General features: G+C 55.5%; 8 protein-coding genes across 8 annotated transcripts; 6 read left to right on the top strand and 2 right to left on the bottom strand.

Annotated features, from left to right (window-relative positions):
- Positions 1 to 2,922: 2,922 nt before the first annotated feature.
- On the top strand, positions 2,923 to 7,998 carry G647_10290 (uncharacterized protein; the record flags this gene model as incomplete). The annotated part of the gene is made up of 1 exon (XM_008726281.1): positions 2,923 to 7,998. One exon carries the CDS (start codon positions 2,923 to 2,925, stop codon positions 7,996 to 7,998), a length of 5,076 nt encoding a protein of 1,691 aa, XP_008724503.1.
- Positions 7,999 to 9,432: 1,434 nt separating this feature from the next.
- Positions 9,433 to 12,718, top strand: G647_10289 (uncharacterized protein; the record flags this gene model as incomplete). The annotated part of the gene is made up of 3 exons (XM_008726280.1): positions 9,433 to 9,625; positions 9,675 to 12,574; positions 12,632 to 12,718. 3 exons carry the CDS (start codon positions 9,433 to 9,435, stop codon positions 12,716 to 12,718), a joined length of 3,180 nt encoding a protein of 1,059 aa, XP_008724502.1.
- A 517-nt stretch (positions 12,719 to 13,235) lies between these two features.
- G647_10288 (uncharacterized protein) lies at positions 13,236 to 16,185 on the top strand (the record flags this gene model as incomplete). Its single annotated transcript, XM_008726279.1, has 2 exons — positions 13,236 to 13,714; positions 13,767 to 16,185. The coding sequence occupies 2 exons, from the start codon at positions 13,236 to 13,238 to the stop codon at positions 16,183 to 16,185; spliced, it is 2,898 nt and encodes a 965-aa protein (XP_008724501.1).
- Positions 16,186 to 16,861: 676 nt separating this feature from the next.
- Positions 16,862 to 17,338, bottom strand: G647_10287 (uncharacterized protein; the record flags this gene model as incomplete). Its single annotated transcript, XM_008726278.1, has 1 exon — positions 16,862 to 17,338. The coding sequence occupies one exon, from the start codon at positions 17,336 to 17,338 to the stop codon at positions 16,862 to 16,864; it is 477 nt and encodes a 158-aa protein (XP_008724500.1).
- Positions 17,339 to 19,370: 2,032 nt separating this feature from the next.
- G647_10286 (uncharacterized protein) lies at positions 19,371 to 19,990 on the top strand (the record flags this gene model as incomplete). The annotated part of the gene is made up of 2 exons (XM_008726277.1): positions 19,371 to 19,400; positions 19,454 to 19,990. 2 exons carry the CDS (start codon positions 19,371 to 19,373, stop codon positions 19,988 to 19,990), a joined length of 567 nt encoding a protein of 188 aa, XP_008724499.1.
- A 788-nt stretch (positions 19,991 to 20,778) lies between these two features.
- G647_10285 (uncharacterized protein) lies at positions 20,779 to 22,491 on the bottom strand (the record flags this gene model as incomplete). Its single annotated transcript, XM_008726276.1, has 3 exons — positions 20,779 to 21,949; positions 21,999 to 22,233; positions 22,284 to 22,491. 3 exons carry the CDS (start codon positions 22,489 to 22,491, stop codon positions 20,779 to 20,781), a joined length of 1,614 nt encoding a protein of 537 aa, XP_008724498.1.
- A 1,272-nt stretch (positions 22,492 to 23,763) lies between these two features.
- G647_10284 (uncharacterized protein) lies at positions 23,764 to 25,020 on the top strand (the record flags this gene model as incomplete). The annotated part of the gene is made up of 3 exons (XM_008726275.1): positions 23,764 to 23,846; positions 23,901 to 24,316; positions 24,368 to 25,020. 3 exons carry the CDS (start codon positions 23,764 to 23,766, stop codon positions 25,018 to 25,020), a joined length of 1,152 nt encoding a protein of 383 aa, XP_008724497.1.
- A 757-nt stretch (positions 25,021 to 25,777) lies between these two features.
- G647_10283 (uncharacterized protein) lies at positions 25,778 to 27,196 on the top strand (the record flags this gene model as incomplete). The annotated part of the gene is made up of 1 exon (XM_008726274.1): positions 25,778 to 27,196. The coding sequence occupies one exon, from the start codon at positions 25,778 to 25,780 to the stop codon at positions 27,194 to 27,196; it is 1,419 nt and encodes a 472-aa protein (XP_008724496.1).
- Positions 27,197 to 27,352: the final 156 nt, after the last annotated feature.

Genomic DNA, 27,352 nt, shown 5'->3' with positions numbered 1-27,352 from the left:
GCACCGGTTCCTTACTCACTCAGATCATGTATTGCTCGACCGACGACCTTGTCCCTCTCTTTCTTCCTTGCTACTTACCGTGCCTCGTGAACGGACCAACAACTAGTTCGCGGCGGTCCTGGAGGCATCAAGCGGGATCAAGTATCTGCGATCCATTCTGCCTGCTGTTCACATTCAGCTCAGGGACTGAATTGAGCTTCCCGCGCTGCATGAGGCGCCGCCTGTTTCTTGGACGGGCTCGAATCGAGAGACGATGTCGAGAAAGAGGCTGGTTGGGTAACGTGAGTGGTCTGAGTCAACAATGGTGCAAGAGGAAAGGTCCAAGTCATCCTAGAGATCACTGGTGCTGGCGGGAGTTGGGGCTCAAGGTCGGGGTTTTGACCCGAACCGCGAATGGGAGAGTCAGATGAGTGACAGGTCGTCTCTGAGAGTAGATGCATATCTTAGCTCATTACGCTGTACTCTTGAGGACATCGTTGGTGGCGAGGAGGAAGCATAAAACTACGATGTCAACGTCAAGGAAGCGTTGCATCGTGATTACTGCTGGAGGGCCAGGAATGGGCAGGCAATGCAGGGACAAGAGCTGTTCCTTATTCGGGTTTATGTAGTGACATCATTCACCACGCCTTCTTGTACGAGTTACTCGTACGAGGTACGGAGTACACCTCGTCACCAATGTCGAGCCACGTGCGCTGAGTGTGGCGGCAGCCCATTATGCATACTCCTACTCCGTAACCCGTACGAGGCACTTCATCCTAACCTTCTTTGACAGCCACACTTACAGCTGGCGAATGGTAGTGACTTGCGAGTACTCTTTGCCCCTCTCCGACAATAAGACGACCGAGTTGGCCATGACACAACGAGTCCAGAAGGCCTACGAGTTAGGTAGCTCGTCCGGCCGCTCAACTACCCCGCTCGCTGGTAACTTTCCAGCATGTCGTCATGAGCTGCAGCATCCTGGCGTTTTGGTGAGCAAGAACAGCTGCTTTGAGCTTTAACCAATAAGAACGACGATATTTTCATCAGGTTGACCCTCTAGCATTTTACTGGCGGAGATTTGCCCCTCCCAGTAACGACTGACAATCCCCCACCGACTCTACCCCTCCCTTTCCCGCTCCCCCTCCGCATTTCTACCCCTGATTCTGCCCCTCGATTCTATCCCTACTGCTACTCGTACAAGCTACTCGCACCTCTTCCGTACCACCAGCCTCTTCTCTCCTTGATATTATTGGGCAACGAGATGCTGCCGGAGTGCGTCCTAGCCCCGCCCTAGCATGCGAGCTACCCCGCCATCTTCACCACAAGAAACCGCATTCAACAGCTTCAAAATGTGACAACTACTTGCCCACAGAGCTGCGACTCGTAAACAATGGTGCTCTTGAAAGCGTTCGCTTCACTTGCCCCAATATTTATGGTTTTTCCGGGCTCGATAGCATTGGGTGCGGCAAAAACAGTCCTCGCCAAGCCTCCCTCATCAGGACGAAACTGAAGCGGTCACCTGAGCCGCCTCTCTCTCAATGCGGGCATTCTGGGTCGGACGGTGAGCGGCGATTAGTGGCGGCAACTGATGGGCGTTTGTGTGACTCACGCAGGAGTGGAGGAATGGGGTTTATCCTTCGACATCCTATTTAGCCCAGTCTGAATGGTATGAGTACATGGAATCGGCAAAGCGTGGCCATCCGGCAGCTCTAACCAGTTTCACAACCTGGTCTAAGTCTCGGGGGTTATGAACGAGGACTAGGTCAGGTAGAAACTCCCGGGGTACAGAGTATATGTACCGGGTACCATTGATTGGCTGCAACTTTGGCCCCCCAGGTTTAGGATTGTGCTACTGTGCTTACGAGTACACTTTGGTCTGGTGAAGGTGGGATGCTCCGCATTTCTTGTACCATGTCCTTGAGCTGCAAAGGGAGTTTTGTCTGTGACTCATGGCTGTGCTCTATCTATCTGTTCCCGAGCATGTCACCTTCGATACCTTCTCATCACGACGTATGTGTGGCCATTATGAGTGACAGCGCAAAGGACCTTAGGTACTGGAATTGGAGTGTGCTCGGAAATGAAGCGCATGGCTGCTGTGTTGACGAGCTGACCGTGTTTGATGCATATCGGTCTGGAAAGAAGGCGCACCAGCCGCCACGGCGTCGGCGGCTTTTATAGCTTGACGGTGGTAACGACAAGCAGTCGATGTAGTACTCGGTTGTTATCAGGGTGTGACTGCATCCTCAGGGAGGACAATCGAACGACAGCGCTGGACGCTCCTTAGTGCCCTGGTGGTTTGGTGGAGCTACACAAAACCGCGCCCTTTCCCACACGTTACATTTGATACTCGTACAACCGTTGAGTAAGATCCACCAAAGGGTGCTTGGGGGTTCAGGGCGCCAGAGACGATTCTGGAAGCAAAAAATTATGCCAGCGTATCGAGAAGTTGCATGGCCAAACCCTCAGCATGGAACTCGCTGTCAGAGCATGTAGCCTGCATCCTATAGAAACATCAGCACACCTTTGGCATTCTGTATGCAACGAGGAAGCATTACTGACACCTGAGTCGAGAACAACTGCTCCGTACTTGGGGTTCCGATAGGATTCTCCTGATTTTGCTTAGTAATCCAGACTTCGGACGTTCTCTCCGATCCCCGTTCCGAACAGTTTTTCCGGCTCCATTGACTGATCGTCATTCACTCCAGATCCGCCAATGAGGTGCGAGTCACGTTTTCGTACTCGGACTCGTTGCTGGCAGACAACAATCACCAGTTCCACGCGATTAGATACGTTCAGCGCGTACAGTATCCCAAGGACGTTCAGAGCAAACCGAGTTGCACCGGCCATATGCCATATATGTCTGACTTGCATACATGCAGCCGCATGCACGACGAGACGCCTCCGACATGACACGAACGCGTCGATTCCCTGATCGCATCCAAGATGGACACCTTCCGAGTCCGCATGAACTGCGTGGACCACTACCAGGCCTCCCCGATCGATGACTTCGATCCGCCCGTACCCCTCGGTGGGAGCCTATTCGACCGACCTCGCGTATCAGTCATCCGTGTCTTTGGCGCGACTCCGACGGGGCAGAGGGCGTTGATGCATATCCATGGCGCGTTTCAGTACACATACATTGAGTACAGCGGCAGTCTGGCTCCGGCAGCTGTAGATGTGGCAATCCGCACTCTCCAGCTGTCGATTGACCATGCCCTGGCCACGAGCTATCGGCAGAACATCTACGAAGGCAAGGTTCGATATGTTGCCCATATCTCGTTGGTCAAGGGTGTCCCGTTCTATGGCTACCATGTGGGATACAAGTTCTACCTTAAGATCTATTTGCTCAATCCTCTGCACATGACGAGGCTGGCTGATCTGCTGCGGGAAGGCGCCGTGATGAAGCGAGTGCTGCAGCCCTATGAAAGCCACCTGCAGTACATTGCGCAATGGATGTGCGACTACAACCTGTACGGCTGCAGCTACATTGACTGCGCAAAGGTCAAATTCCGCGCTCCTGTCCCAAGCTATGCCGAGATAACCAATCCGCTGCATCAATGGCACGACTTGTCGATTCCCCCAGCAGATATTTCTCCGTCAGAACGACTTCCGAAGCAGAGTCACTGTGCCCTGGAAGTGGATGTGCATGTCAAGGACATCTTGAATCGCAACGGCGTGCAGGAGCGGCCACTCCATCACGACTTCATCGAGCGGCTTCATCCTATTCCGACCGGCGCAAAGCTGGTGCAAAGCATGGCGGGTCTGTGGAAAGACGAGACTCGACGCCGAAAGATCAGGATGGGGTTGAGAGATTTCAACAGCAGTCCTTTTCCTCCCGAGGTACTCATCTCAATGTCCGCAGACCCCCGAAACACCGCCGCAGGCGGCTGGATCCATGAAGAGGAATTCCGGGGGAAGATCGCTCAGGTCGTGGCTGACGAGTACGACAAAAGTGATAAGAGGCAGCTCTCATTTGATACCTTTGTGAAACCGGTCCCACTCGGAGACACTGTTCGGACAGCTCTGGAGAGTGTCGAAGATCTCTACCCTGGACGACTCCAGTTGGTAGACTCGGCAAATGCGGAACGCTCGAGCAGCCATCAACGTGCTGAGGATGGAGAGAGCATCATGGCCGAACCTTCTGGCGAAGAGAACATTGCAGACGGATCAGAGTCGGGTGTGGAGGACCCACAAGATTCGGAAAACGGTGCTTCAGGCGGGTCTGGCAAAGCCAACGGTGTTGATCACGAGGCTCATATTCGAGGGGATCTTCTAGTCTCGAGTCCTATCAGCTCCGCCGAGTACGAGATGTACGGCATTCGACCTGCTGCTGATAAGGGCCATCTGGACGAAGATGCCTTTCACATGCCGACGGAGCCCGACAATGGAAGCGCCACCAGGGAGACGAAAGTTCCGCAAGGCGCGAAGAGACCAAGATTCGCAAAGACTCCTTCAGTTAGAGCGAGGAAGAAATACAAATATTTTGTTGATGAGGAAGATTTCCTTTCCGACTCCCATGTTTCGGAGGAGGAACCCGACTTCTTCATCAAACTCAAAGCGGTCCCTTCGGCACAGCGAACTCAGGAAGAAACACAAGACATCCCAGGGCTTCCTAGAGCGCTTGAAGGGCATTCGTCTGCGTCTAAGCCCCAGGACGTCCGTCGGGAAGCCCGCTCCTTGGCGAATCTCTCCCAGCAATCGACCCTGTCCTTTCCTTCGGTCAAGAACTCGAATGATCCAGCTACGGTCCTCCGCCTGAGTCAGAAAAGCAACGCCTCTCCACATTCTTCTCAGAGCTCAACGTTCAAAGCTCCTGCGACTTCTCCAGCATTCAAGACTCCTGCGCCCTCGATTGCTACCACATCGAAAACCCCTACCACGGACCGGAGCACTTCTTCGTCAACTCCACTCAATGTCAAGCTGCAAGATTTCCAGAAGCCTGCTAATGGCAACACCTTGGTGCTTTTTCAGCCTTGTCCACCCAGCTTCGGGGACGTGGAATCAACCATGTCGGAGTCTGGTTTACCAGACGCGATCTACCAGGAAGCATATTACAGCAACGAAAAAGACGTTCCGGGTCGAGCTAGAGAATATGCAGGACGGGAGTTCAAACTCGGAAGCGCAACGATTCCGTACCTGCCAGACTTTGATCCCTCCGGCACATCCTCAGCAACATTCGGCCGAAAGCCTGCTGTGTTGATTGATTTTGCTGCGGAGAAGGTCCGAGACAATCAAAGACGGAAGCGTTGCAGGATACGCGAATGGGTTATTGGTGAGCCCCCACCGCGCAATATCGATGTGCTTGCCTGGCTGGAAGAGGAGGACAGGAAGCCGCCCGTTCCAAAGGAATCAGGATTGCAGACACGCATGCTCTCCCAGATTGATGGCCCTACGCCCAAGAACAAGCACGGTTTCAAATACTCTCAGGTGCAGCCCAGTACGAGCGTACAACGTGAAACAGAGTACATGAGCATCATGAGCCTGGAGGTTCACGTCAACACCCGCGGGTCTCTGGCGCCAAATCCTGACTTGGATGCCGTCGCCTGCTTATTCTGGTGTGTGCAGAGCGATGACGAGGACGTGGAGACTAATGGCTCCAAAGAAGGAGTCCACGTCGGCATCCTAGCTGTCGCTAACGAACCGGATACCGCCAGGAAGATTGGTCGCAGTGTACCATACGAAGTGGCTCAGGAAGCTACTGAACTTGACGTTCTCACCAGTTTGGTGGATATTGTCCGGACATACGATCCTGACATTTTGACCGGCTACGAAGTCCACAACAGTTCATGGGGATACCTCATTGAAAGGGCGCGCGTCAAGTATGGCCTCAATTACTGCGATGAGCTGTCCAGAATGAAATCGCAGTCCCACGGCAGGTTTGGCAGGGAGGATGACCGCTGGGGCTTCAACCATACCTCGACAGTTCGAGTCACTGGACGACATACGATCAATATTTGGAGGGCCATGCGTGGGGAGCTGAATTTGCTGGGTTACAGCATGGAGAACGTCGTCTTCCATGTACTGCATCAGACGATACCTCATTACAGCTTTTCGGACCTGACCAAGTGGTACCAAAGCCAGAATCCTCGTGACCAGGCCAGAGTAATCGAGTACTTCAGCTCCAGGGCGCAGTTTGACCTTGAGATTCTCGAAGCCAACGAGCTGTTGTCGAGAACCAGCGAGCAGGCCCGCCTGCTGGGCGTTGACTGGTTCTCGGTCATTTCGCGCGGATCACAATTCAAGGTCGAATCCTTGATGTTCCGGATCGCGAAGGCTGAAAATTTGATGCTCGTATCGCCCAGTCGCCGGCAAGTTGGAGGCCAAAATGCGTTGGAGTGTCTGCCGCTTGTGATGGAGCCTCGGAGCGACTTCTACACCAGTCCTATGCTCGTCCTCGACTTTCAGAGTCTGTATCCCAGCGTCATGATTGCTTACAACTACTGTTACTCGACGTTCTTGGGTAGGATTGTCGGCTGGCGGGGCATGAACAAGATGGGCTTCACGAGTTACCGTCGCGAATCGCGGATAGTGGAGCTGCTGCAGGACTACATCAATGTTTCCCCTAATGGCATGATGTACACCAAACCCGAAATCAGGAAGTCGCTGCTGGCGAAGATGCTGAGCGAAATCTTGGAAACGCGCGTCATGGTCAAGAGCGGCATGAAAGTCGACAAGGACGACAAGGCGTTGCAGCGGTTGCTGAATAACAGACAGCTTGCGCTCAAGCTCATCGCCAACGTGACGTACGGATACACATCAGCCTCGTTCTCTGGGCGGATGCCGTGCTCGGAGATCGCAGACAGCATTGTCCAGACAGGCCGGGAAACATTGGAAAAAGCCATTGCGTTCATCCATTCCGTCGACCGATGGGGTGCTGAAGTGGTGTACGGCGACACCGACAGTCTCTTCGTGTATCTCAAGGGACGGACCAGAGCGCAAGCCTTCGATATCGGGGAGGAAATCGCAGACGCGATCACCAAGATGAATCCACGACCCATCAAGCTCAAATTCGAGAAGGTCTATCACCCGTGCGTCTTGCTGGCCAAGAAGAGATATGTGGGCTTCAAGTACGAGAGCCGCACACAGACTGTGCCGGACTTTGACGCCAAAGGCATCGAGACTGTCCGGCGCGATGGCACTCCAGCCGAGCAGAAGATGGAGGAAACTGCACTCAAAATGCTGTTCCGCACGTCGGATTTGAGTCAGGTCAAGGCCTACTTCCAAGCTCAATGCGCCAAGATCATGCGCGGCAAGGTGTCGATTCAAGATTTCTGCTTTGCTCGCGAAGTCAAGCTCGGAACGTACAGCGCGAAGGGGCCGCCTCCCCCTGGTGCACTCATCAGCGCTCGGAAAATGCTGGAAGACCCCCGGCTGGAGCCTCAGTACGGTGAGCGGGTGCCGTACGTGGTTGTGACGGGTTATCCGGGGGCTCGCTTAATTGACCGCTGTGTGGCGCCTGAAGTTTTGCTCGGTGATGCACACATGGCGCTTGATGCAGAGTACTATATCACCAAGAACCTCATTCCGCCGCTCGAGCGAATCTTCAATCTCGTCGGGGCTAGTGTTCGCCAATGGTACGACGAAATGCCCAAGTATCGACCCATCCGCCTGGTCGAGGCCGGGCAAGCAGGGCTCTCCTCGGGTGGGAAACAAGGTGGCGGTGGCGCGCGCCAGCGGACGATCGAGTCATACATGAAGTCGTCGATGTGTATAGTCTGTCGAGCACGGATGAACACGGTGAAATCAGCGGCACCGCTGTGTCGGCGCTGCTCCAAGCAGTCCGTCAAAAGCATGTTTACCCTCCGATCGCGGCTGATGAAGGCAGAACGAAAAGCGACGCAGGTGGCCCAGGCGTGTCGTTCATGCACGGGAACTGGGTGCAACGAGGAGATTCGCTGTGATAACAAGGACTGTCCGGCGTTCTATTCGAGGATGAAGCAGAAAGCGAGACTTGCGCATGAAGAGGCTGTCATTCTGCCTGTATTGACGATGCTGGAGTCGGGGGCGATAGCCTGGTAATGCGAACGAGGAGATGCGTTAGGTTGACGACCGGTAACAGGGACGGGGTCAGGAACGGGAACGGAAACAAGAACGAGGACATGCATAGCCCAGGCATTGGAAGGATTCACGAGTCTATGTTGGCATCTGGGACACTGGTACAGGAAGGGCACGTTGGACACGGATTAATGCATGAGATACCCCGGATGGTTCATGACTGAAGAAATGTATACATAGGCTGGGAACTGGATGATAGTCTTTCCATCATTGATGGCATTGTGCTTTGAGGGGTTCAGCACCACAGTCTCAGCAGTGTTTGGCCGTGGTCAATAAGCGCGTGTTGCGCATGTTGCACCATCACTCGGCCATCACTCGATTCGCTGGTGGGAGAGGGAGAAGGGTGGTGCTTGTGTTGGGTGCTATTGTAGTTGTAGCCAAATATGTTCGGCAAAGACGGGCCACTGATACGAGACGTGAAGAGTATGATGGATTGATGCTCCTTTGGTCTTCTTTTTGATCATGCTTGCCATGAAACATACCACAGACACCTTTCTTGACACTCTACCTTGACCTCGAGAACGCTCTTCTCTACACTCAGACCCTATCCGATCTATGTAGAAGGATGGTAATCACCGTCACCATGAAGTGGCTGGGACATCTTCTGCCTTTGACCAACCCAGTCCCAGCATCGCCGGCATGCCTCTTGCTTCCGCTCGCTCGTTGGGGAGGCCGAGGTGATAGAGGGGAAGCTCGTGCGAGTAGCAAGGAAGGTGCAGGGCGTAGGATTGAACTGTTGAACCGCTTCGTAGCATCACCACAAGAGTAGAATATGGCCAAGCCCAGGTTATAGTACTTGTCTAGAATGTAAGGGTAAGGGTCTTGGATGTCTGCACAAGGCCTCGGGGTGTAAAGAGCTTGGAACGAGGCACGAAGGTGTCGGAGTGCGAAGATGAAAGGACGAAGCAGGCTGCGGACGGCGACATGAGGAGGATTGTCGCCACGAGTGGCTTCACAGAAATCTTTGTCACGTGCCGAATGTGGTCTTGGCCTTGCGCCCCACCGTAAAGCTAACGGTCTGTGGCTCACCGTACGAGCTTCGCGGCCTCGCGGCTTCGCGGCTTGTGGCTGTGCGCGGTAGCGCTACTGTCACGTGCAACCAGTGTGATGAGGCTCCCTTCCCGCGCCCTCCACTCACACTCGCACCCGCAGCTTTCCATTCGAAATCGTGCTGCCTGTGTGACATAGCATTGCAGGGATAGATCCACTCATTTGCTCTCTCGTTTCCCATACATATACTTATCCGCGCAATCCGTCAGGCTGGCGTACTTCGTACCACCCAGCTACGACGCGGCTGGGAGAAGGCGTTCCGGTGCGAGAGGTGCCATTTATGACGGCTTTGGCCAGACCCAACACGCTGACGACTATCCTCCTCCTACTCCCTCCTCGTCTTCCCAGATGGCCTACCCTGCGCTTGCCACCGGCACCGGTCGTAACATCGACATGGCGAAGACCGAGTCTGATCTGGCCATCAACATCCGCAAAGCTACCAGCATCGAGGAGACGGCGCCCAAGAGGAAACATGTCAGATCGTGCATCGTCTACACCTGGGACCACCGCTCGTCCTTGTCCTTTTGGGCGGGCATGAAGGGTAAGCTCGCCGTCTGCGAGCCGGCTGTCACGTGCTGACGCAGAAACAGTGCAGCCGGTCATGGCCGACGAGGTGCAGACATTCAAGGCTCTCATCACCATCCACAAGGTGCTGCAGGAAGGCCACCCCGTCACGGTCAAAGAGGCGCAGCAGAACGTCAACTGGATTGAGAGCCTGGCCCGCGGCGCCATGGGCGAAGGGCTGCGAGGATACGGCCCGCTCATTCGAGAATACGTCTTCTTCCTGCTGGCCAAGCTGGGCTTCCACCGCAACCACCCGGAGTTTAACGGCCTCTTCGAGTACGAAGAGTACATCAGCCTGAAATCCATCAACGACCCTAACGAAGGCTACGAGACCATTTCCGACCTGATGACTCTGCAGGACCAGATCGACACCTTCCAGAAACTCATCTTCTCCCACTTTCGCGGCGGCGCGAACAACGAGTGCAGGATTGCGGCATTAGTGCCACTGGTTCAGGAAAGCTATGGCATCTATAAGTTCATCACGAGCATGCTGCGAGCCATGCATACCACCACTGGCGACGACGAAGCCCTGGAACCGCTGCGCACTAGGTACGATGGCCAGCACTATCGTCTCGTCAAGTTCTACTACGAGTGTTCCAACCTCCGCTATCTCACGTCGCTCATCACGGTGCCGAAACTGCCTCAAGACCCTCCCAGCCTCCTCGCCGAAGACGACGAGAAACCTGCCCTGCCGAGACGGCCAGCGAAAGAAATCGAGAAGCCTCCGTCTCCCGTCGCGAAGAACGGCACCCCGGACAATCAGAAGGACATTGAAGACTTCTGGACAAAAGAAGCGCAGAGGCAACAACAAGAGTATGAAGCAGAACAGCGCCGGCTGCAACAACAGTGGGAAGACCAACAGCGACAGCAGTTGGCTGCACAACAAGACGCGCAGCGTCAGTTTGAAGAGCAGCAGAGGTTGCAGGCGGAGCAGCAGCGTCTGGCCCAAGAACAGCTTCTCCGAGACCAATATGCAGCTCAGACACAAGGCCGCCTGGCGGAGCTTGAGCGGGAGAACCTCAATGCGCGGGCACAGTACGAAAGGGATCAACTGATGCTGCAGCAATATGATCATAGAATGAAGGCTCTCGAGGAACAGCTACAACAGCTCAACAACAACTACCAGCTACAGTCACAGTCCAAAGATGATCAGATCACGTCTTTACAAGAACAGGTCAACACGTGGCGATCCAAGTATGAGGCATTGGCCAAGTTGTATTCTCAGCTCAGACAGGAACATCTGGACCTGCTGCAAACCACCAAATCCCTCAAGTTGAAGGCGGCGTCGGCCCAAGAGGCCATCGAACGGCGAGAACGACTCGAACGGGAGATGAAGACCAAGAACCTCGAGTTGGCCGACATGATCCGAGAACGCGATCGGGCTCTGCATGAGAAAGACCGCGTCCAAGGTTCGAACCGTGAAGAAGTGGAGAAACTGAAGCGCGAGCTCAGACTCGCTCTCGACCGAGCCGAGGATGCCGAGAGAGCAAAGGGATCCGAAATCTCCTCCCTGTTGGCCAAGTACAACCGGGAGATGGCTGATCTGGAGGAAGCGGTCCGTTCCAAGACCCGGCAGCTTGATGACTTGCGTGCCAAACAGGGCGAGCGCAGTTACGACCACGAAGCGGCGCTCAAGGAGAAGGACGACGAAATCGAAATCTACAAGTCGGGCATGGAACAAGCACTGGAAGAACTGGAAGAGCTCAAGCTGGGCCACGGCGAGAGCGACGGTGCCCTCGACACTGCCATCGACGAGGTGATCAAGACGAATGTCAACAAGATCAACGATATCATCGACTCCGTACTTCAAAGTGGTGTGCAGAGAGTGGACGACGCTATCTACGAACTCGACTCACCCATGCAGGCCGGCAACCAGAACGCCACCGCCCCCTACGTCCTGTCTCAAGTCGAGAAGGCATCAGCCAGTGCGACCGAGTTTTCGACTGCATTCAACAACTTTGTCGCGGATGGACCTGGCAGCGATCACGCAGACATCATTAAGACGGTCTCGGTCTTTGCTGCTTCGATGGCAGATGTGCTGTCGAACACCAAAGGCTTGACACGGTTCGCGACCGAAGAGAAGAAAGGGGATGAGTTGACCAACGCCGCCCGCCAAGCTGCGCTCTCCACGATTCAATTCTTCCGCAACCTGCAATCGTTCCGCCTGGAGGGGCTTGAACCGATGCAGAAATCCGACGTGGTCATCAACAGCAATCACGACGTCCTCATGAAGCTCCAAAGACTGTCCAAACTCGCAGACGCCTTTGCACCCAAAGGAAGTAAAATCAGCACGACGGGAGATCTGGGGGATCTTGTCGACAATGAGTTGACCAAAGCAGCCAACGCGATTGAAGCCGCGGCTCAACGTCTCGCCAAGATGAAGAACAAGCCCCGCGACGGCTACTCGACATATGAGCTCAAGGTCAACGATACCATCTTGGAGGCGGCGGTCGCCATCACCAATGCCATCGCCCAATTGATCAAAGCGGCGACCGAGTCACAAAATGAAATCGTGCGCGAAGGACGAGGGTCGTCGAGCAGGACAGCGTTCTACAAGAAGAACAACCGCTGGACCGAAGGTCTGATCTCGGCGGCGAAAGCAGTGGCTACTTCGACGAACACGCTGATTGAAACAGCCGACGGTGTCATCTCTGGGAGGAACAGCCCGGAGCAGCTCATTGTGGCGTCGAACGATGTGGCTGCTTCGACGGCACAACTGGTGGCGGCGTCGCGCGTCAAGGCGAGCTTCATGTCGCAGACCCAGGATCGTCTTGAACAGGCCAGCCGCGCTGTCGGAGCTGCATGCCGGAGCTTGGTGCGTCAAGTGCAGGATATCATCCGACAGAAGGCACGTGATGATGGTGATCGGGAAGACTATTCCACCTTGAGCGGACACGAATTCAAGGTTCGAGAGATGGAGCAGCAGGTATGTGATCTGGTATCTCCTTTCCTTTGTCGTGTATTGTGCTGACGAGCATGCCAGGTCGAGATTCTACAATTGAGGAACGCTCTCGAAGCGGCACAGGCGAGATTGGCCGAGATGCGCAAGTTGAGTTACCGTGAGGATTAGGTTGCTTGGAGCAGATGTGTTTGAAGGTGCTCAACCGGTTCTGTGATACCGGTGGCGGTGGGGTGTTTGGGGGGGATGCTGCGTACCTTATGGACGGTCCAGTCCGATATTGATACAAAAGCAACAGCCGTGTGTATGCTTATCATCAACCTCAGACCAGTCCCTTTTATCAATATCACTACTCGCGGATTTGGTTTGTCGCGTAGGCAGCCTGCCCCGACAAGAGCTCGCGGGAATCGTCTACTCTCTGTATCACGTGACTGGATCCGTCACGTGAGTGGTGCGCGCATGTTGCGCATACGTCACTCGATTCGCCAGGAAGGAGCCGCTGCGTTGCCGCTGCCGCTGTTGCTGCTGCCACGGTCGCTCGCAACATGCTCACTCACTCCATTGTCTTGATCGACAGCTCGCTCTCTCTCACTCACGCTCGGTGCTCTAATGCTAGTCGTTTCCCTTGTTGCTGATCCCTCGGCTGACCATGCTCACGCCCGGAACACGTCCAATGCCGCCCTAGCCCATGGCTTCCCTACAATGGTTCCTCTTCGTCTACGTCCTCGGCGGCCTCACCTTTCTACCTCTTGTGGTTATTTTGGTGCTGGCCCACGCCTACTACACCCTACCTTCTCCTCACAACGGGAGCGCGAAAGCACCGCTCGACGATGACCCTGCACAACTGGTGCGTGCCGAAGATGACAAAGCTGCCTTCAAGACCGCTACCGACAGCCTCGCAGAGCAGTTCCACCGCAGGCACGACACAGACGTCGCTGCTGGCTACTTTGCCGTATGCCGAGAATATGTGCCCGGAGTGGTCCTGACCAAGCCGCCGGACAAGATCACTCCGGCTGGCGACGTGGTGGCGCAGGAATCTCCGAGCGTCTACCAGAGCATGTATCGGAGTATATTCGACCGATCGCAGAAGCCTACGATCGAACCGAACAAGGACAACGCGGGCAAGGGCACCAAGAAGACGAACAATGTCTTCTACGTCGTGCTTAGGTCGGTCTGGGGAGGGGCGCACTCAGACACTTCGAGGCTAATGCATGCATAGGCACGGACACCTCATGCTCTACGACGATATCCAGCAGCTGGAAGTCCGCTACGTCATCTCGCTCGACTACCACGACGTCGACATCTACGCTGGGGGGGAAGACATACCTGAGGGAGAATTGTGGATCAAGCGCAATGCCATTCGTTTGAGGCGGAAACAGACGCAGGTCGGGGACACGGCCACATCCATGCCCTTCTTTCTGTTCGGTCAAAGCCTGTCGGAGAAGGAAGACTTCTACCATGCGATCCTGAAGAACCAGGAGAAGGGCATCTCGGACGAGCCGCCCGTGCCGCAGTTGTTCGATGTTGGGCATGCGGTGCTGCTGGTGCAGAAGCTTCACTCGTCCGAGGAGCACCTTCAGACGAGGTGGCTCAATGCCATCATCGGCCGTGTGTTCCTCGCTCTGTACAAAACGCCCGAGATAGAAGGCTTCCTTCGCGAGAAGCTGACCAAAAAGATCTCGCGCGTCAAGAAGCCAACATTCATCACGAAGCTGGGCCTGCGGAAGATTGATCTGGGCACCAGCGCCCCATTTTTCACCAACCCGAGACTGAAAGACCTCACTGTGAATGGAGACTGCACCATCGAAGCCGATGTGAACTACACCGGCGGCCTCCGCATCGAAATCGCCGCCACGGCACGCATCGACCTGGGCGCGCGCTTCAAGGCCCGCGAGGTGGATATGGTCCTTGCCGTCACCTGTAAGAAGCTACAGGGACACGGCTTGGTCAGATGCAAACCGCCGCCCTCCAACAGACTCTGGTTTACGTTCGAGAAGATGCCACAACTGGATCTCGACATTGAACCCATTGTCAGCTCGCGGCAAATTACCTACACCTTCATCCTCCGTACCATCGAAAGCAGGATCCGAGAAGTCGTCGCGGAGAGCATTGTCCATCCATTCTGGGACGATATACCTTTCTTCGATACGATGCCTCAGAAATACCGGGGTGGTATCTGGAAGAGAGAAGCGCAAGACACGACGACGGAGATCCCCAACGAGGAACCCGAAGACCTGTCCGAAGCAGACAGCTCGGGGACCCCGACGTCCGCCGTGCTCTCCAAAGATGAGAGAGTGTTGAGCATGCCAGCCCTGAGTGATAACGGCGGCATAGGCACGGCGAAGGCTGCAAAGAAATCGCTGGCCTCGTTGAACGAGATTTGGGGCAAGAAGAAGTCGGAGCCGGTCGACAGGCCGGACTCTGCGACTCCTCGGTTACTACGATCGACCTCGTTCGCTAACGCGGCCGATCCGACCATCACCACCAATCATGCCGACGCCAACACCCCTACTCGAGGCTCAGAAGCCGGTGCCCATCGCGAGAGCGTTGCCACGATCTTGAAGGATATCTCGGCACGATCGAGCTCTAGCAACCAGTCAGGACCAGACTCGCCCGCCGGGTCCCCACCGGTGGAGTCGGCAATGGCAATGGCTATGAAAGGACGTTCTTCAAGCACCACTTCTGGCGCATCCGACGACCGTGAACAGGCTGGCCGTTTGAGTCGCAGATCCTCTTCCCTTCCACAAACGCCGACGAATGCCAGCCGAGCTTCCCTGGCGCCCTCCGAGACCAATGAAACGAAGGATGAGAGCAGACCGCCCACGGTCGAGGCAGAGAGGGAGCCTCCCAAGAAATTCTCGTTCGGCGCGAAGTCATTGACAAGTGGGGATCGGAAACAAGCGCTGGCCTCTGTCAATGCCGCGGCTGCGGCAGCCCAGAAATGGGGTTGGGGAGTGCTGGCGAGGAACAGGCAGCGTGAAGCACAAGCAGCTGCAGCAAAAGCCGCCGAGGAAGCTTCGAACGGTGCCTCTTCTCCCAGAGAACCAATGGGTCGTGGGAGGCCTCTACCGCCTCCTGGTATGCCGCTGCCTCCGCCCGAACGACCCAAATCTAGCTCTTTTCTGGCGTCGAAGAGGAAGCCAGTACCGCCTCCAATGTTGCCGAAGCGTCCCGAGACTGATGGGTCGACGCCGGCCAAATCCTCTCCCAAACCACCTCTTCCGGAGAGACGCAAGAGACAGAGTTCCATGCAACCAGCTGATGAGGCTGAGAACGAAGTGCTCGTTGTGGAAGCTCCGATCGAGTCTGCTCCAGCCAGTCCGACTGATGATGAACGTTACGATGGTGGACATCGCGATGACTTCTTCGGGCACGGCGAGGAACAGCTTGACCCTGCACCACCAGTCCTACCGACACCAGATGCAAGTCTCGGACAGGATGAGCCGGCAGAAAAGTTGGTCAATCTGCCGACGCCTCCGCGTGACGAGGTGGCCGAAGAGCACATGCACACACAGCCGCTGTCAGCTGAGAGACCCAGTACCGGCACCAGCAATAGCACCAGCGAGTACTCGCCGCCACTGGTGCAAGAGGGGGAGAGTGGGGAGATCAACCGGCAGGAGATCCGCATGTACACGTAGCGATAGGGGCTTCGAAATGTGTCAGGGCGTCAGTGTAGATTCTCGTCCACATGGCCATCAGCGGCCTGTTGTGTCCTGTCCTGTCCTGTTCTATTCGCTTACATCTGCCATCCCATCTTGTAAGATCTCGGACGGTCGGTTGGGGTCTTGGTTTCAGTGCTGGAGTTTGCACCGTGCAGTGATGTGACATGGCTTGATCGGCTGGCCGCCCTCGTTTCCGACAACGGCGAGCACGCACGGATTGTGTATATTTCTCCAGGTTCAATTGCTACGAGGCCCTAGAAGGCCTGTCCATGTATGTCTCCAATCTCCTTGCGTCCGAGTCGATCCAGTCCCGTCACCGCACCAGAACATCCGTTAGCGACGATGTCTACACAACGTACGATACATACCTTATGTGGAGGTGTACTAATCCGTATTACCGTGCGCGTTATCTGCGTAGGGCTAAAACTCCGGATGAACGTAATTCTGTCAAACTGGGTGGTAATTACTGTGTATACTGTTTACACAACATCACGCATGTAGTCATATTACACGGTCGCGTACAAACAACGTAGGATGGAATAACGCGCAAGGTAACAAGGATTAATACAACCCTGTATTTAGTAGGTAGTACTTACCGGATCGCTGACTCTCGACCTCGATCCTTTCTGTCCCGTTCGACCCCTATCTCTAATTATCTCTTTTCTACATTCAGTTCATCTTCGAAGTCCTGTCTTCCCTCGTCGTGTTCGAAGTCGAGTCCTTCCTCGTCGTGTTCAAAGTCGAGTCCTTCCTCGTCGTGTTCAAAGTCGAGTCCTTCCTCGTCGTATTCGTGGTCCCATTCTCGCCCCATCACCATCTCCGGCAACAGCTTGACCATCTCACAAAGCAGCACGGCAACGACCATCAAGGCCACCGGCCCGGGTGTCGCGCTCAAGACGACAACCAAAACAATCAAGCCGACCAGGGTGGCGCCGCTCCGGTCGCAGGACGGGTCCCGGTCGCGGATCTCGTCGCACGTGTCCAGCACGAAGTTTTCGAACGCGTAGTACCGTGCGAGACAGAAGTTCCGGCCCAGGCCCACGAAGAGGGCGGTCCCGTACATGAGTTCGCTAAAGTCCAAGTCGCCGAACTCGTCGAACGCTGCGTGGATCTCGTGTGGGATCGCCATTATTGGGGGCTGGCTGTATGCGGTATTTGCTGGCCTGGGCAGGCGTACGCGTTAGTAAAAAGGTACTCCTCACTCGTCCTCAGAAGAGGGTCGAGCTCAATCACCGGATGGGAAGGGAGGGGACATATTTTAAACTGAGAGGAGGAGGGGGGGCAAACTCACTGCTGTACCTAGGGGCTTTGTTCCGCGGTTGTGTGCAGTGCGGTGCTTTTTGTGTGTAGTACCGTGCTTTGTGTGTGTAGTACCGTGCTTTTGTGTGTGTAGTGCGGTGCTTTGTGTAGTGCGGTGCTTTCGCGTCTTTGTAAGGTCCAAAAGGACTTTGTAAGGCCAATGATGTGGCCGAGCCGAATCGAGATGAGGCGAGGCGAGTCCGAAGCAGATATTGGGTATGGACAGACGCATGGAACGTATCCATAGCCATGCTGAGCATGCACGCGAGGAAGGAAATGTACAGGCAAAGACCATCAGGGCATCCTCTGAACCCTAAGGGTCCTTTGCGCGGACGAGGCAGAAATAATGCAAGGGTGAGGCAGAGATGTCGTTGCGTGTGAGCATGTCACGGCAAGGGCTTCACTGCGAGGCAGTTGTTACCGCGAGACAGTCATTCCACAAGGCTGTCATCACTAGACAGCAGCATGTCATGTCCAAACCGAGCCTTATACAATATATCGCGATCCCGAGTGTCGACGACAGACACGTCTCTGTGCTAATCGGTACGCCTTCGATACCTTCTCTTCCTTTCCAAGCGACCGGCCGGAGGACGATGATGCGCATGTCCCCAACAGCGATACGCGCACAGTCAGCCTCGGTCGCGCCCTGCACAACTTGATCTTTTGACCTCCCCCGGTTCGTGACATGGGGTATAAAGGCAAAGGCCCGGCATTCTAGGATCACCTTGGGTTACTTGACACACGCTCGACCCTAGCATGTGAAAGTTGGAGGTCGGTTGCATGGAGCGTGGTAAACAGTCGCCGCCCTGCTAACAGTCTGCGGCGGCAAAGAAACTCTGGGCTGGGCAACAACGGAGCGAGGACAATAGCTGAGGTTTCGCACGAAGACTGTGGCATCAAGAACAAAGGAGAGAAGGCCCAGAAATACAAACGCCATGGGACAAAGAAGGCCTCTGCTGGAGCGTGTCCAACATAGTGTCTTCGTGTACACATTTGCTGCGAGGACCGTGAGTTTAGGTATGTGCACATGCCACGACGGCAAGGTCGCTGGCTCGGTTCGAGGGCCGCACCATGGCTACCATGCACGACAGAATCGATCATTATCAAGAACAATGGTATGATGAGTGAGAATCTCCAGCGACCTTTTCTCCAAGACACGAAATGTGATGACTAATGTTGCCAATGCGATCACGTGAGTGTCACGTGAAGCTTAACAACCCTGTAAGGCCAAGGTCGGGGGACCTTTCTGACACGGATGACACAGCCTGCCTCGATTGATCTGCGACTCGCTCGGAGGACATGATGAATTCAAAGGGGTCTGGGGGCAGACATGTCTATATAGTTACAGAGGCCTACATAAACAATACGGTATCTTACAAAGGGGGTTACAGTCCAGAACACCCGTGAACCCTCTTAGCCCTGTCTGGGCAATGCTCGGGTAACCTTTCCAGTAACATCGCCCCGCATTATTTTCACGTGACACCGTGATGATGCGAGATGGCGTCGTCGATCGGTTAAGGCTGCCGCTGGACTCGCTGCGAAGCTTTCGATCCATCCATCAGTTGGCTTCGGCCGCAGGCAGGGGACAAAGCGGGGGAGCTGAATGACGAGACACTTTCCGCGACAAACAGCACGGGCTGCTGCTGTGGTCCCGATCTCGCATCGAGCACCGAGCGGCGACTGCTGGCATGATGCCGTACAGTGACACGGGTCCGTGCACGTCGAGAGTGTCTTGAACTGTGGGCTGCATTCATCCTCCCTTCGCCTGGGTCGGTATTACCCACACTTCAAGGTGAGGCGAGCCAAGTACTCCGTATATCCCGGATCGATCGGTGGAACAGGTCGGAAACCCTCCTGCAGAGATGCCGGGTTCGCCTTTACAGCCGTCCCAGGTAAGTCGTTGACGGTCCTGGGACACGCACATTTCGTTCTAACCCGGAGCCAGGGAGTGGATGCGGCGGCGCCCAACCCCGGGATGGTTCACCCCGTCTGTCAGCCAGACATGGCGGCGCTGTATCACGTCCTTCGGTTCTTGCTCCCCCGGGTCGGCGCCAGCCTGGGTCCCAGCCCGCTCGTCACCCTCTTGTCTCTCGATTGGGCCAGCGCGGAACTGGCCCTCGGCCTGGAGTTCGAGAGCCGTTGGAAGGTCGAATTGACCAGCTCAAACATCATCAGCCTCTTCTACAGCTGTTTTGACTCGTACGGCCCCCCTCTCAGGCCCGCCGTCGATTTTGTCGAGGTCGAAGAGTTGGTCGTGCTCGCGATGCAGGACGTCGAGGCGCGCGACGAACCGGAACGCGCAGGGCGCAGCAAGCTCTTTGAGATCGTCAAGTTGGTCTTCAAGTCCGGCGAGCGGTTGAACTGGGTGCTCATGTACGAGCGCAGCATTTGCCGTCTGTTCACCCGCGGGCCTGACCATAGACTGCTCGAGCCTTGCTTCCGACAGAGCGTGAACCAGGCGAGCCTGTCGACATACGAATGACACCTAGGGGGCCCGAGGACGGAAAGATACTGAAGAACGCCACAACTGCTGGTCTGGGTAACCCAATACAGGAACTTGTGATATCCATGTTGGCCACGACCACAACCACGACGATGCGACGACCACCGACGCCGGCTATGCACGGCCTGCGGCGAGGACTGTGGAAAACGTGATTGCTTCGTCATGGGGGCGCAGACTCTTGTATCGCTTCTTGAGAAGAAAAGGAGAAAAGCATAGATTCAGTCATGATATCATGAAAGATTAACACCTATCAAACACAAGAATCAGATCCTTGTTTGCACCATCCTTTGACCATCCTTGATCTGTGGTGCCTCTGCGGTATGCAGCTGCCCGCAGGATCTTGTCCTCTGCTCGCTCTCGCCTACATCGCCTTTCGCGCAACCCTCAGTACCACTCCGCCAACCCTGCTTGGCGACCACCGCGCCGTAGCGGCGTTTCGTGTCGCCGAGGAACACGGGAGAAGGGTTTCACTCCGTGGGTGCAGCTCCGACTGCTCAAACGCCTCTGCCAGATCCGGCACTCGGGCGGGTTCCCATTCTCCTGTCGCAGCTTGGTTCAGTGGCAATGGTCGTGGCCGCGGCCGAGGCCAAGGCCACGGAGGTGCATCATGCAGAGGACAATGAAGAGTTTTCTTGAGTTGTTGCAAGGAGCGAGAACCGCGCTCGAGCAGGCAAAATCATTGACAAAGGCTCAAACAAATCTATCTGAAATTCCTGCGACAGGCGCTGAACGCCAGCCGAAGGAGATTCTCTCAAATCTTACCACCATCAGGCGGCTGCTTTTAGGCTATTATTCCTTACAGTCTGGGTAGCATCCACCTTCCTCAAGGTATCCGCCAGGTTCACCTTCCCTCCATCGACAATCATGGGCGGGCCTTGGTATCCCTTCCTCGCGCCCAAGAACCACCATGCCGCGACAAAGATGGTGAATCCGCCCCAGATCAGACAGGCGTAGTTCATTGTCTGCGCATCGGTCGGCAGATAATACGGGAAGCAATAGATGACGAACCAAACCATCATGTACGCGCAGGCGATAAAGTTGAAGACGAATCCAATGGCGCCTTTGAGGTGGAAGGGGCCATAGACCTCGATGTTGCGGCGTTTGGTCAGGAGGTGCGGTAAGATGGCGGCTGTGTAGGAGGAGCTGGACAGCAAGACGAACGACCCAACGAAGGCGTTAAAGGCCGTAGTGCTGCCGACATAGATGGCTCCGAGGATGGTGACGAGAATGGCGGACGTGATGGTTGAGTTGAATGGCATGCCGAGTCGATGATTGACTTGGCCCAGAAGGCTCGGGAAAGGCGTGGCCCCGTCGCGAGCCAAGGCCCACAGAGTTCGACCACAGGTGATGTAAAGACCGCACACGCAGATGCCGATGCAGATGAGGACCAGAGTGAGCAGCCCAATGGCTCCGTTGGCCGAGCCGGTAGCCTGGCGATAGATCTCGGCGATTGGGTATGGCGATTCGAAGAGAGCATCGTAGTCGTTGATGGCGTAGAGAATCGCAATCAGATAGGCAAATCCGGTGACAAAGCCGATGCTCATCTGGCATGCAATGGCAATGGGCACGTTCCTTTGTGGGTAGGGGATCTCTTCGGCAAGATGGCTCGTAGTGTCCGGAGTACCGACGCTGAAAGCCCCGTTGAGCATACCAGCCACGAAAACGAACCCGTTGGGATACCCGATATCAGCGGTCCACTCGGTCCAGACAAAAGCCGAAGATGCATGTCCTGGTCGGCCATCCCGACCGGGCATGACTGTGACCACCACAATTGTGATGAGGAATCCGGCCAGAATGAAGAAGATGCCGATGCTGTTCAGCCGGGGCATGGCCTCGTTGAAGAAGCAGACAATCAAGCATGCGATCCAGGTGACGATGATATATGTCACAAAGACGTGCCACGGCTTCGAGACGAAATCCGGATGCTTCAGAGCATACCTGCCTAGTGTCAGCGTGTCCTCCTCATGGAAGCCCTCTCTGCGCTCACATTTGCACGACCGTGTTTGAAAAGATGGATGTCATCGACGCGGCTCCGAGAATCCAGGCAAGGCAATTCCACCAACCCGCGAAGAAGCCCACGACACGACCCCATCGTTTCCCTGCCGTGATGGTAGCCCATTGATAGACGCCGGCGGATGAGGGGATCGCCGACGCGAGCTCAGCTATGGATGCTGCCACGATCCAGTAGAACACGGATACGACGAGGAACTCGTACAGGACACCTGGGAAGCATTAGCACGAGTCAAGAGGACTGCATGGGAGCCCGACGAACCTGGAGGACCGCCATTGAAAATGGCCACCAGGATTGAGCCTCCAATGGCCGGCCACACGTTGCCAACCACAAGACCGACACCGGCAAGGGAGATCAGGCTGAAGTTGCGCGACAACTCTTGAGTATGTCCAGATGCGTTGATAATGTTGCCTCTCTCTGAGGCCTCTGAGTCGGTCGACACATCGGCCGTTGGGTTCTTGTCCGCCATTCCAGAACCTCTAAGCACGCATACAACGGGAGCAAACACAAAACAACAACGAGAACAACGAGGACAAAGGGACTGAGAAAGGTGAGAAGAGTGCAGAAACAGATCAAGCGACTGGTCACCAATACCTAGGTAGACATGAGACAAGCATGACAGGGTCGCAGCTTGTCCATGCAAATGGTACCTGGATCCCGGCCGCCAGGTGGCGCGCTAGGTCCTCTCGATCATGTCTCGATATCTCCGCTCTGAGAGTTTGCACGAGGTGAAGTGGGCATCAAGTGCGCGTGAAGTGGGCGTGAAGTGGAGGTGAGGCCAAGGTGAAAGGAGTGTGAAGCTACGGGCCCGTACGAGCAGGTGGGCGACTTCCCGAGGCCGAGCCAAGCAGAGCCCAGAGCTGTGAGGGGTCAGTGGGTCCCGACGACCGCCGCCCAGACACACTCCTGTTCGCTCAATGGGCCAATTCACCCGCCACTCACTTGCAAAACTTTCTCTCCCGCTTTTCCATGCTCCCCTGTTGCTCCCAGAGAATCTATGTGTCACTGAATCACACCATGCCTCTCATCTCATGCACGGAAGGGACCACTTCCAGCGACTCTGGCACAGTGGATGTTACTGCTTTGGTTCGTCGCCCGGCCCGAGTTGCAAGGGCCTACCCGGTTATGAATTTTCTCGAGCTCCATCGCCTATCCATCTGGCAGCAGTTCGGAAATCGGTTGCACCCACTGTACCTGACAGCTGGCACCCGCAGGCACATGGCCTTATTGAGAGCTGGGTCTTGTATGCGACGAAAGCAACAGCATCGGCGTCTTGTCTCTGCTATCCTCGCCGTGTGATCCCAAAGCTTTGCATACCTTGGCAGCAGGAATTCCCATACACCTTCGACCGCGGGTTTGTCTTGGCTGAAGAGCCCCAACACGCATACGGCAGGTTGGGAGAAAAGGGCGCAAGCCCACTTGGTCGGCCAACCCCTTTTGCACTTTCCACCGACAATCCTGACTATCGCGAGGCGAGCTCGTGGAGCTCCACCTACTAACTCTCGAGCCGATACCGTATCTGCTCCCAATGATGTTCTGGACACTGTCCCTCAACGGGGGAATATAGTGTCTCAGGGTCGACTTGGCTGTTTTGGGCAATGAACCGTGGAGGATCGGTATTACAAAGTGGGTGGAATTCCTGCGCATCCGCCTGCGCTCGCTGCGTGTTGGTCCTCGAATTCAATTCTGTCGCTACCTCAGGTGCGACATTCTGACCGGGACATCGTCCAAGTGACCAGACATGTCAACGAATCCCAACCCTGGCTTTGTGCCAGAATCATGGAGTCTGTACGGGGTCGGTGCGCTTTTCGTGGTGTTGCGACTGTCAGTATTGCCCCGACAGCGTCCCAAGAGCCCCGTCAGCTAACCTGGTGACAGAGTCGGAAAAGTCAAAAGGGTTGGGTTGAGGCAGCTTGAAGTCGACGATGCGCTCATAGCATTTGGCTTTGGCTGGTATACACTACTGGTCATCGCCTTCAATGAGATGCTGAAAGGCCCCGGCTCCAACTTGATGACGCCGGAAGAAGAGGCTGCTCTCACACCCGAAATCACAGATGGTCGAATTCGAGGAAGCAAATGGGTGTTTGTCTCCGAGCACGCCGAGCTGCTCACCATCTGGACCATGAAGGCGGCGATGCTCGTCCTCTATGCAAAAATTATCGACAAAGCACGGCAACGAAAGCTGCTCTGGGGTGTGGTCATATGGGTCTGTTGCGCTTTCCTCGGAGACGAAATCGCCTTGTTCACCATCTGTCGACCTCTCTCGCAATATTGGGCCGTACCACCGAACAATGGTAAGCCTTGAATCCAGCCCCCCTGAAACGGCTGCTAATGGGGTCTCCAAGCCCAATGTTCTACCTATCAGTACTATCAGATTGTCAACGCCGTGTTCAACATCTCCACGGATATCCTGATAATGCTCATGGGCATTCCCCCTGTCCTATCAGCTCGCTTGTCTATCCAACAGAAGCTCATCCTCGGCATCATATTTGGGATGGGAGGTTTCGTCATCGTCGCGGCCATCCTGCGAGCCATTTACTGCCTGGTCCCGTCCTTGATCAGCTATGTGTACATGAACTGGTACTTCCGCGAGGCTTCGGTCGCCGTCTACGTGACCACGCTACCGGGTATCTGGGTCTTCCTGAAAGAGGTGTTTCCCATCATCCAACGTCTGACAAGCCGGACACCCACCAGGCCAACCAACTCGCAGACAGCGGACCATCAGAAGCAGATGGCTTCGTGGCGCCAGCCTAGCAGGAACAACCACAGCCAATTCGACTCCAAGAACGACCTCGACTTTGATCTGGACACGTATCCCATCAGCAAGTCTATGGTGACAACGGCCGACCATGAACTCGGAAACCAACCTGTCACTTCCAGTGACAATGGACAAGGCGACGGTGATTCGGCGAACTCGGTTCGGTATGAGGCTGTGGTCAATGGAATCAGGTGTGACAAGTCGTTTACGGTCGAAAGTATACCGAGGACGCAGCCATAAGTAATCAGACAGCTGGGACAACGCTTCTAAAGGGACGTCTCGGGGACTACCTCTTCGGTGGTGAAGGCTTTGCTTTAGTTCAAGCAAATGGCGATAGGGACATCGTTCGTGGTTGGGTACGGTCTTGTTGCGATACGGGTGAACAGGACGGGAAGTACCTTGTATGATCATGATTAGACGACCGTCGGAAAAGGGAGGACATCTGCTATTGTTAACGGTTCCTGTGTATATATAGAGCGCATGGGTGTCTAGTACAGTCGTGAGCCGAGGTGCCACCTGTCAATACTCGCCCAACATCAATTGAGATGCTTAACTGGTCGCTACGGCCCGGCCTTCCTTCTATCATCCTTCGCTGCACAAGGCATACGGAGGTTCTGGACCGCTGAGACTTTGGGACTTTTGTACGTGTCGTGCAGATGCCGTCAGCTTGCAGGAAACGCACCCGGGTGCAATGCCACCCGTCCGTGGAAACCGAAACCTTTGCGGATTGGTGAGGCTGTGCATTTAAGGCTGCCTGCCTGGGCTGCTGCCTTCGAAGAAAACGGCCACATCGCTCAGTTCCTATCTCTCTGCCTACAATGATTGATATCGTGCTTCGCTTTTACGCAGACCCAGTGTATGCGTAGGATGTCTCTGTGACAAGACAGCATGCTCGCATCTGCTGCCGTGGCTGGTCCGGACACTCACCTGCTCAGGCTATCGGGCGCTGACTCGGAGCCGAGAATCCCACTCGGTCGCCGCCAAAGCCGTTGACACAATGTTTCGGCTCGCAAGTGCTCTTCCAAGCTTCAGGGGAAGCAACAATGGTGTCGATTGTCATGCAAAGGCCGCAGCAGAAGAACAAGACCAGGTGCCACCACTGAACACAGACATTCCGGCCAGCACCAACCAGGAGACGACCCCCGTTCAGGGCATTCCTCCCTGGGTGCGCGAACTGAACAACTCTCGGGTCACCAGGCACAGCCGCGCTTCATCGATTGTCTCGACACAGTCAAAGTTCACTACGACTACTCTGCAAGACGATGCACGCAGCATTGACATCAATGTGGGCGGACAGTTGTTCCGGATCAGTCGAGATGGCTCCCGAGTGACAGCTGATGCTCCTCCACCGTATACCGGGCCAGGAGAAGTGGTTCGATTCCGGACAGATCGAGCCCATGAAGCTGCCACCCTCGATGAGGACGACGAGGAAGGGGACGAGGCAGAGGGTGGCGCGGTCACACCAAGATCGACCTTTGTCACCCTTGATACAGACCGCGGAATTCGAGCCAACGTCCTCGACCCAACAGAGTTAGAGATGCCTTCTCCAGTAGGGCACGATCAGGTCAGCCACCGATCCCTTCCCGCTACACTTGCTCAGCATCCACAAGCCCAGGGCAGGTGGGAAGCCTCACAAGAGGCCACATCGACCCTCCAACGCGCGGTGCTAGAGTCATCGCCTCTGAGCAGGACAAATGGCGTGCGCCTGCCTCGCCTCATCACCTCAAGCGACATTCCCCAGGCAACCCATCGGCCCCGGCGCCTCCAGAATGTTTCATCCCGGGGGCATCCAATCCAGGTTCGATCTGCGGGCGCGATCCTTGGTGAGCAGCCCGCCGACCGTGAACCAACATCGCCCGACTACATCGGACGGAACGCGTCAGGCGCCTTTCCGTTTCCGAACAGAGCGGTCACGACTCAGCACGCAACCGCAATGCGACATCGCTACCCATTGGTGGACAAGGCGAGCACGGATGGGTCGGATCATGCACGAGAGGAGAGCGGCACCCCTCTCTCGATGGACGACGAGAACGACATCAGTCTGCATTACGCGCGTATGATGCGCACATTGGATGCAGCACATCGGAAGGCGATGCTCTTGAAGGACAAGCAAGTGTCCGAACTGCGGGAGAAGCTGAATGAAAAGGACATTGTTTTGAGACAGCAGCTCCGCGCGAAAGATTTTATCATCGACGACCTGAAGAAGAGGCTCAGCAATCTAGAGGAGAATGTCGAGAGCATGCTGGAGAAGGCGCGACACCAGGTCGAGGACCTGTGGGAAGCTCGGTGGAAGGATCGGGACTTTCACCTGCGGGAGAGGATGAGGCGGATGGAGGAGGATGCGCAAAGGAATATGGACAGGTTGGGACTTGGTCAGCCGCTGTCAGAGGACGACGGATCGAAGAGTCTCCGGTGAGCTCTGCCGCGAGGGAGGAGGCATGTTGGATCTCCGTCCGATGCCCAATGAGCCCAGTCGAGTAATTAATGTATACACCCTCATGAGCGTCGACGATACGTATTTCAGAATCTAACCATTGAGTAAACCAGAATGCAGGCGTGATCCTGAGCAGTT

Source organism: Cladophialophora carrionii, assembly GCF_000365165.1.
Source record: "Cladophialophora carrionii CBS 160.54 unplaced genomic scaffold supercont1.13, whole genome shotgun sequence".
Taxonomy (NCBI): domain Eukaryota; kingdom Fungi; phylum Ascomycota; class Eurotiomycetes; order Chaetothyriales; family Herpotrichiellaceae; genus Cladophialophora; species Cladophialophora carrionii.
This window is presented reverse-complemented; position numbering and strand designations above follow the sequence as displayed.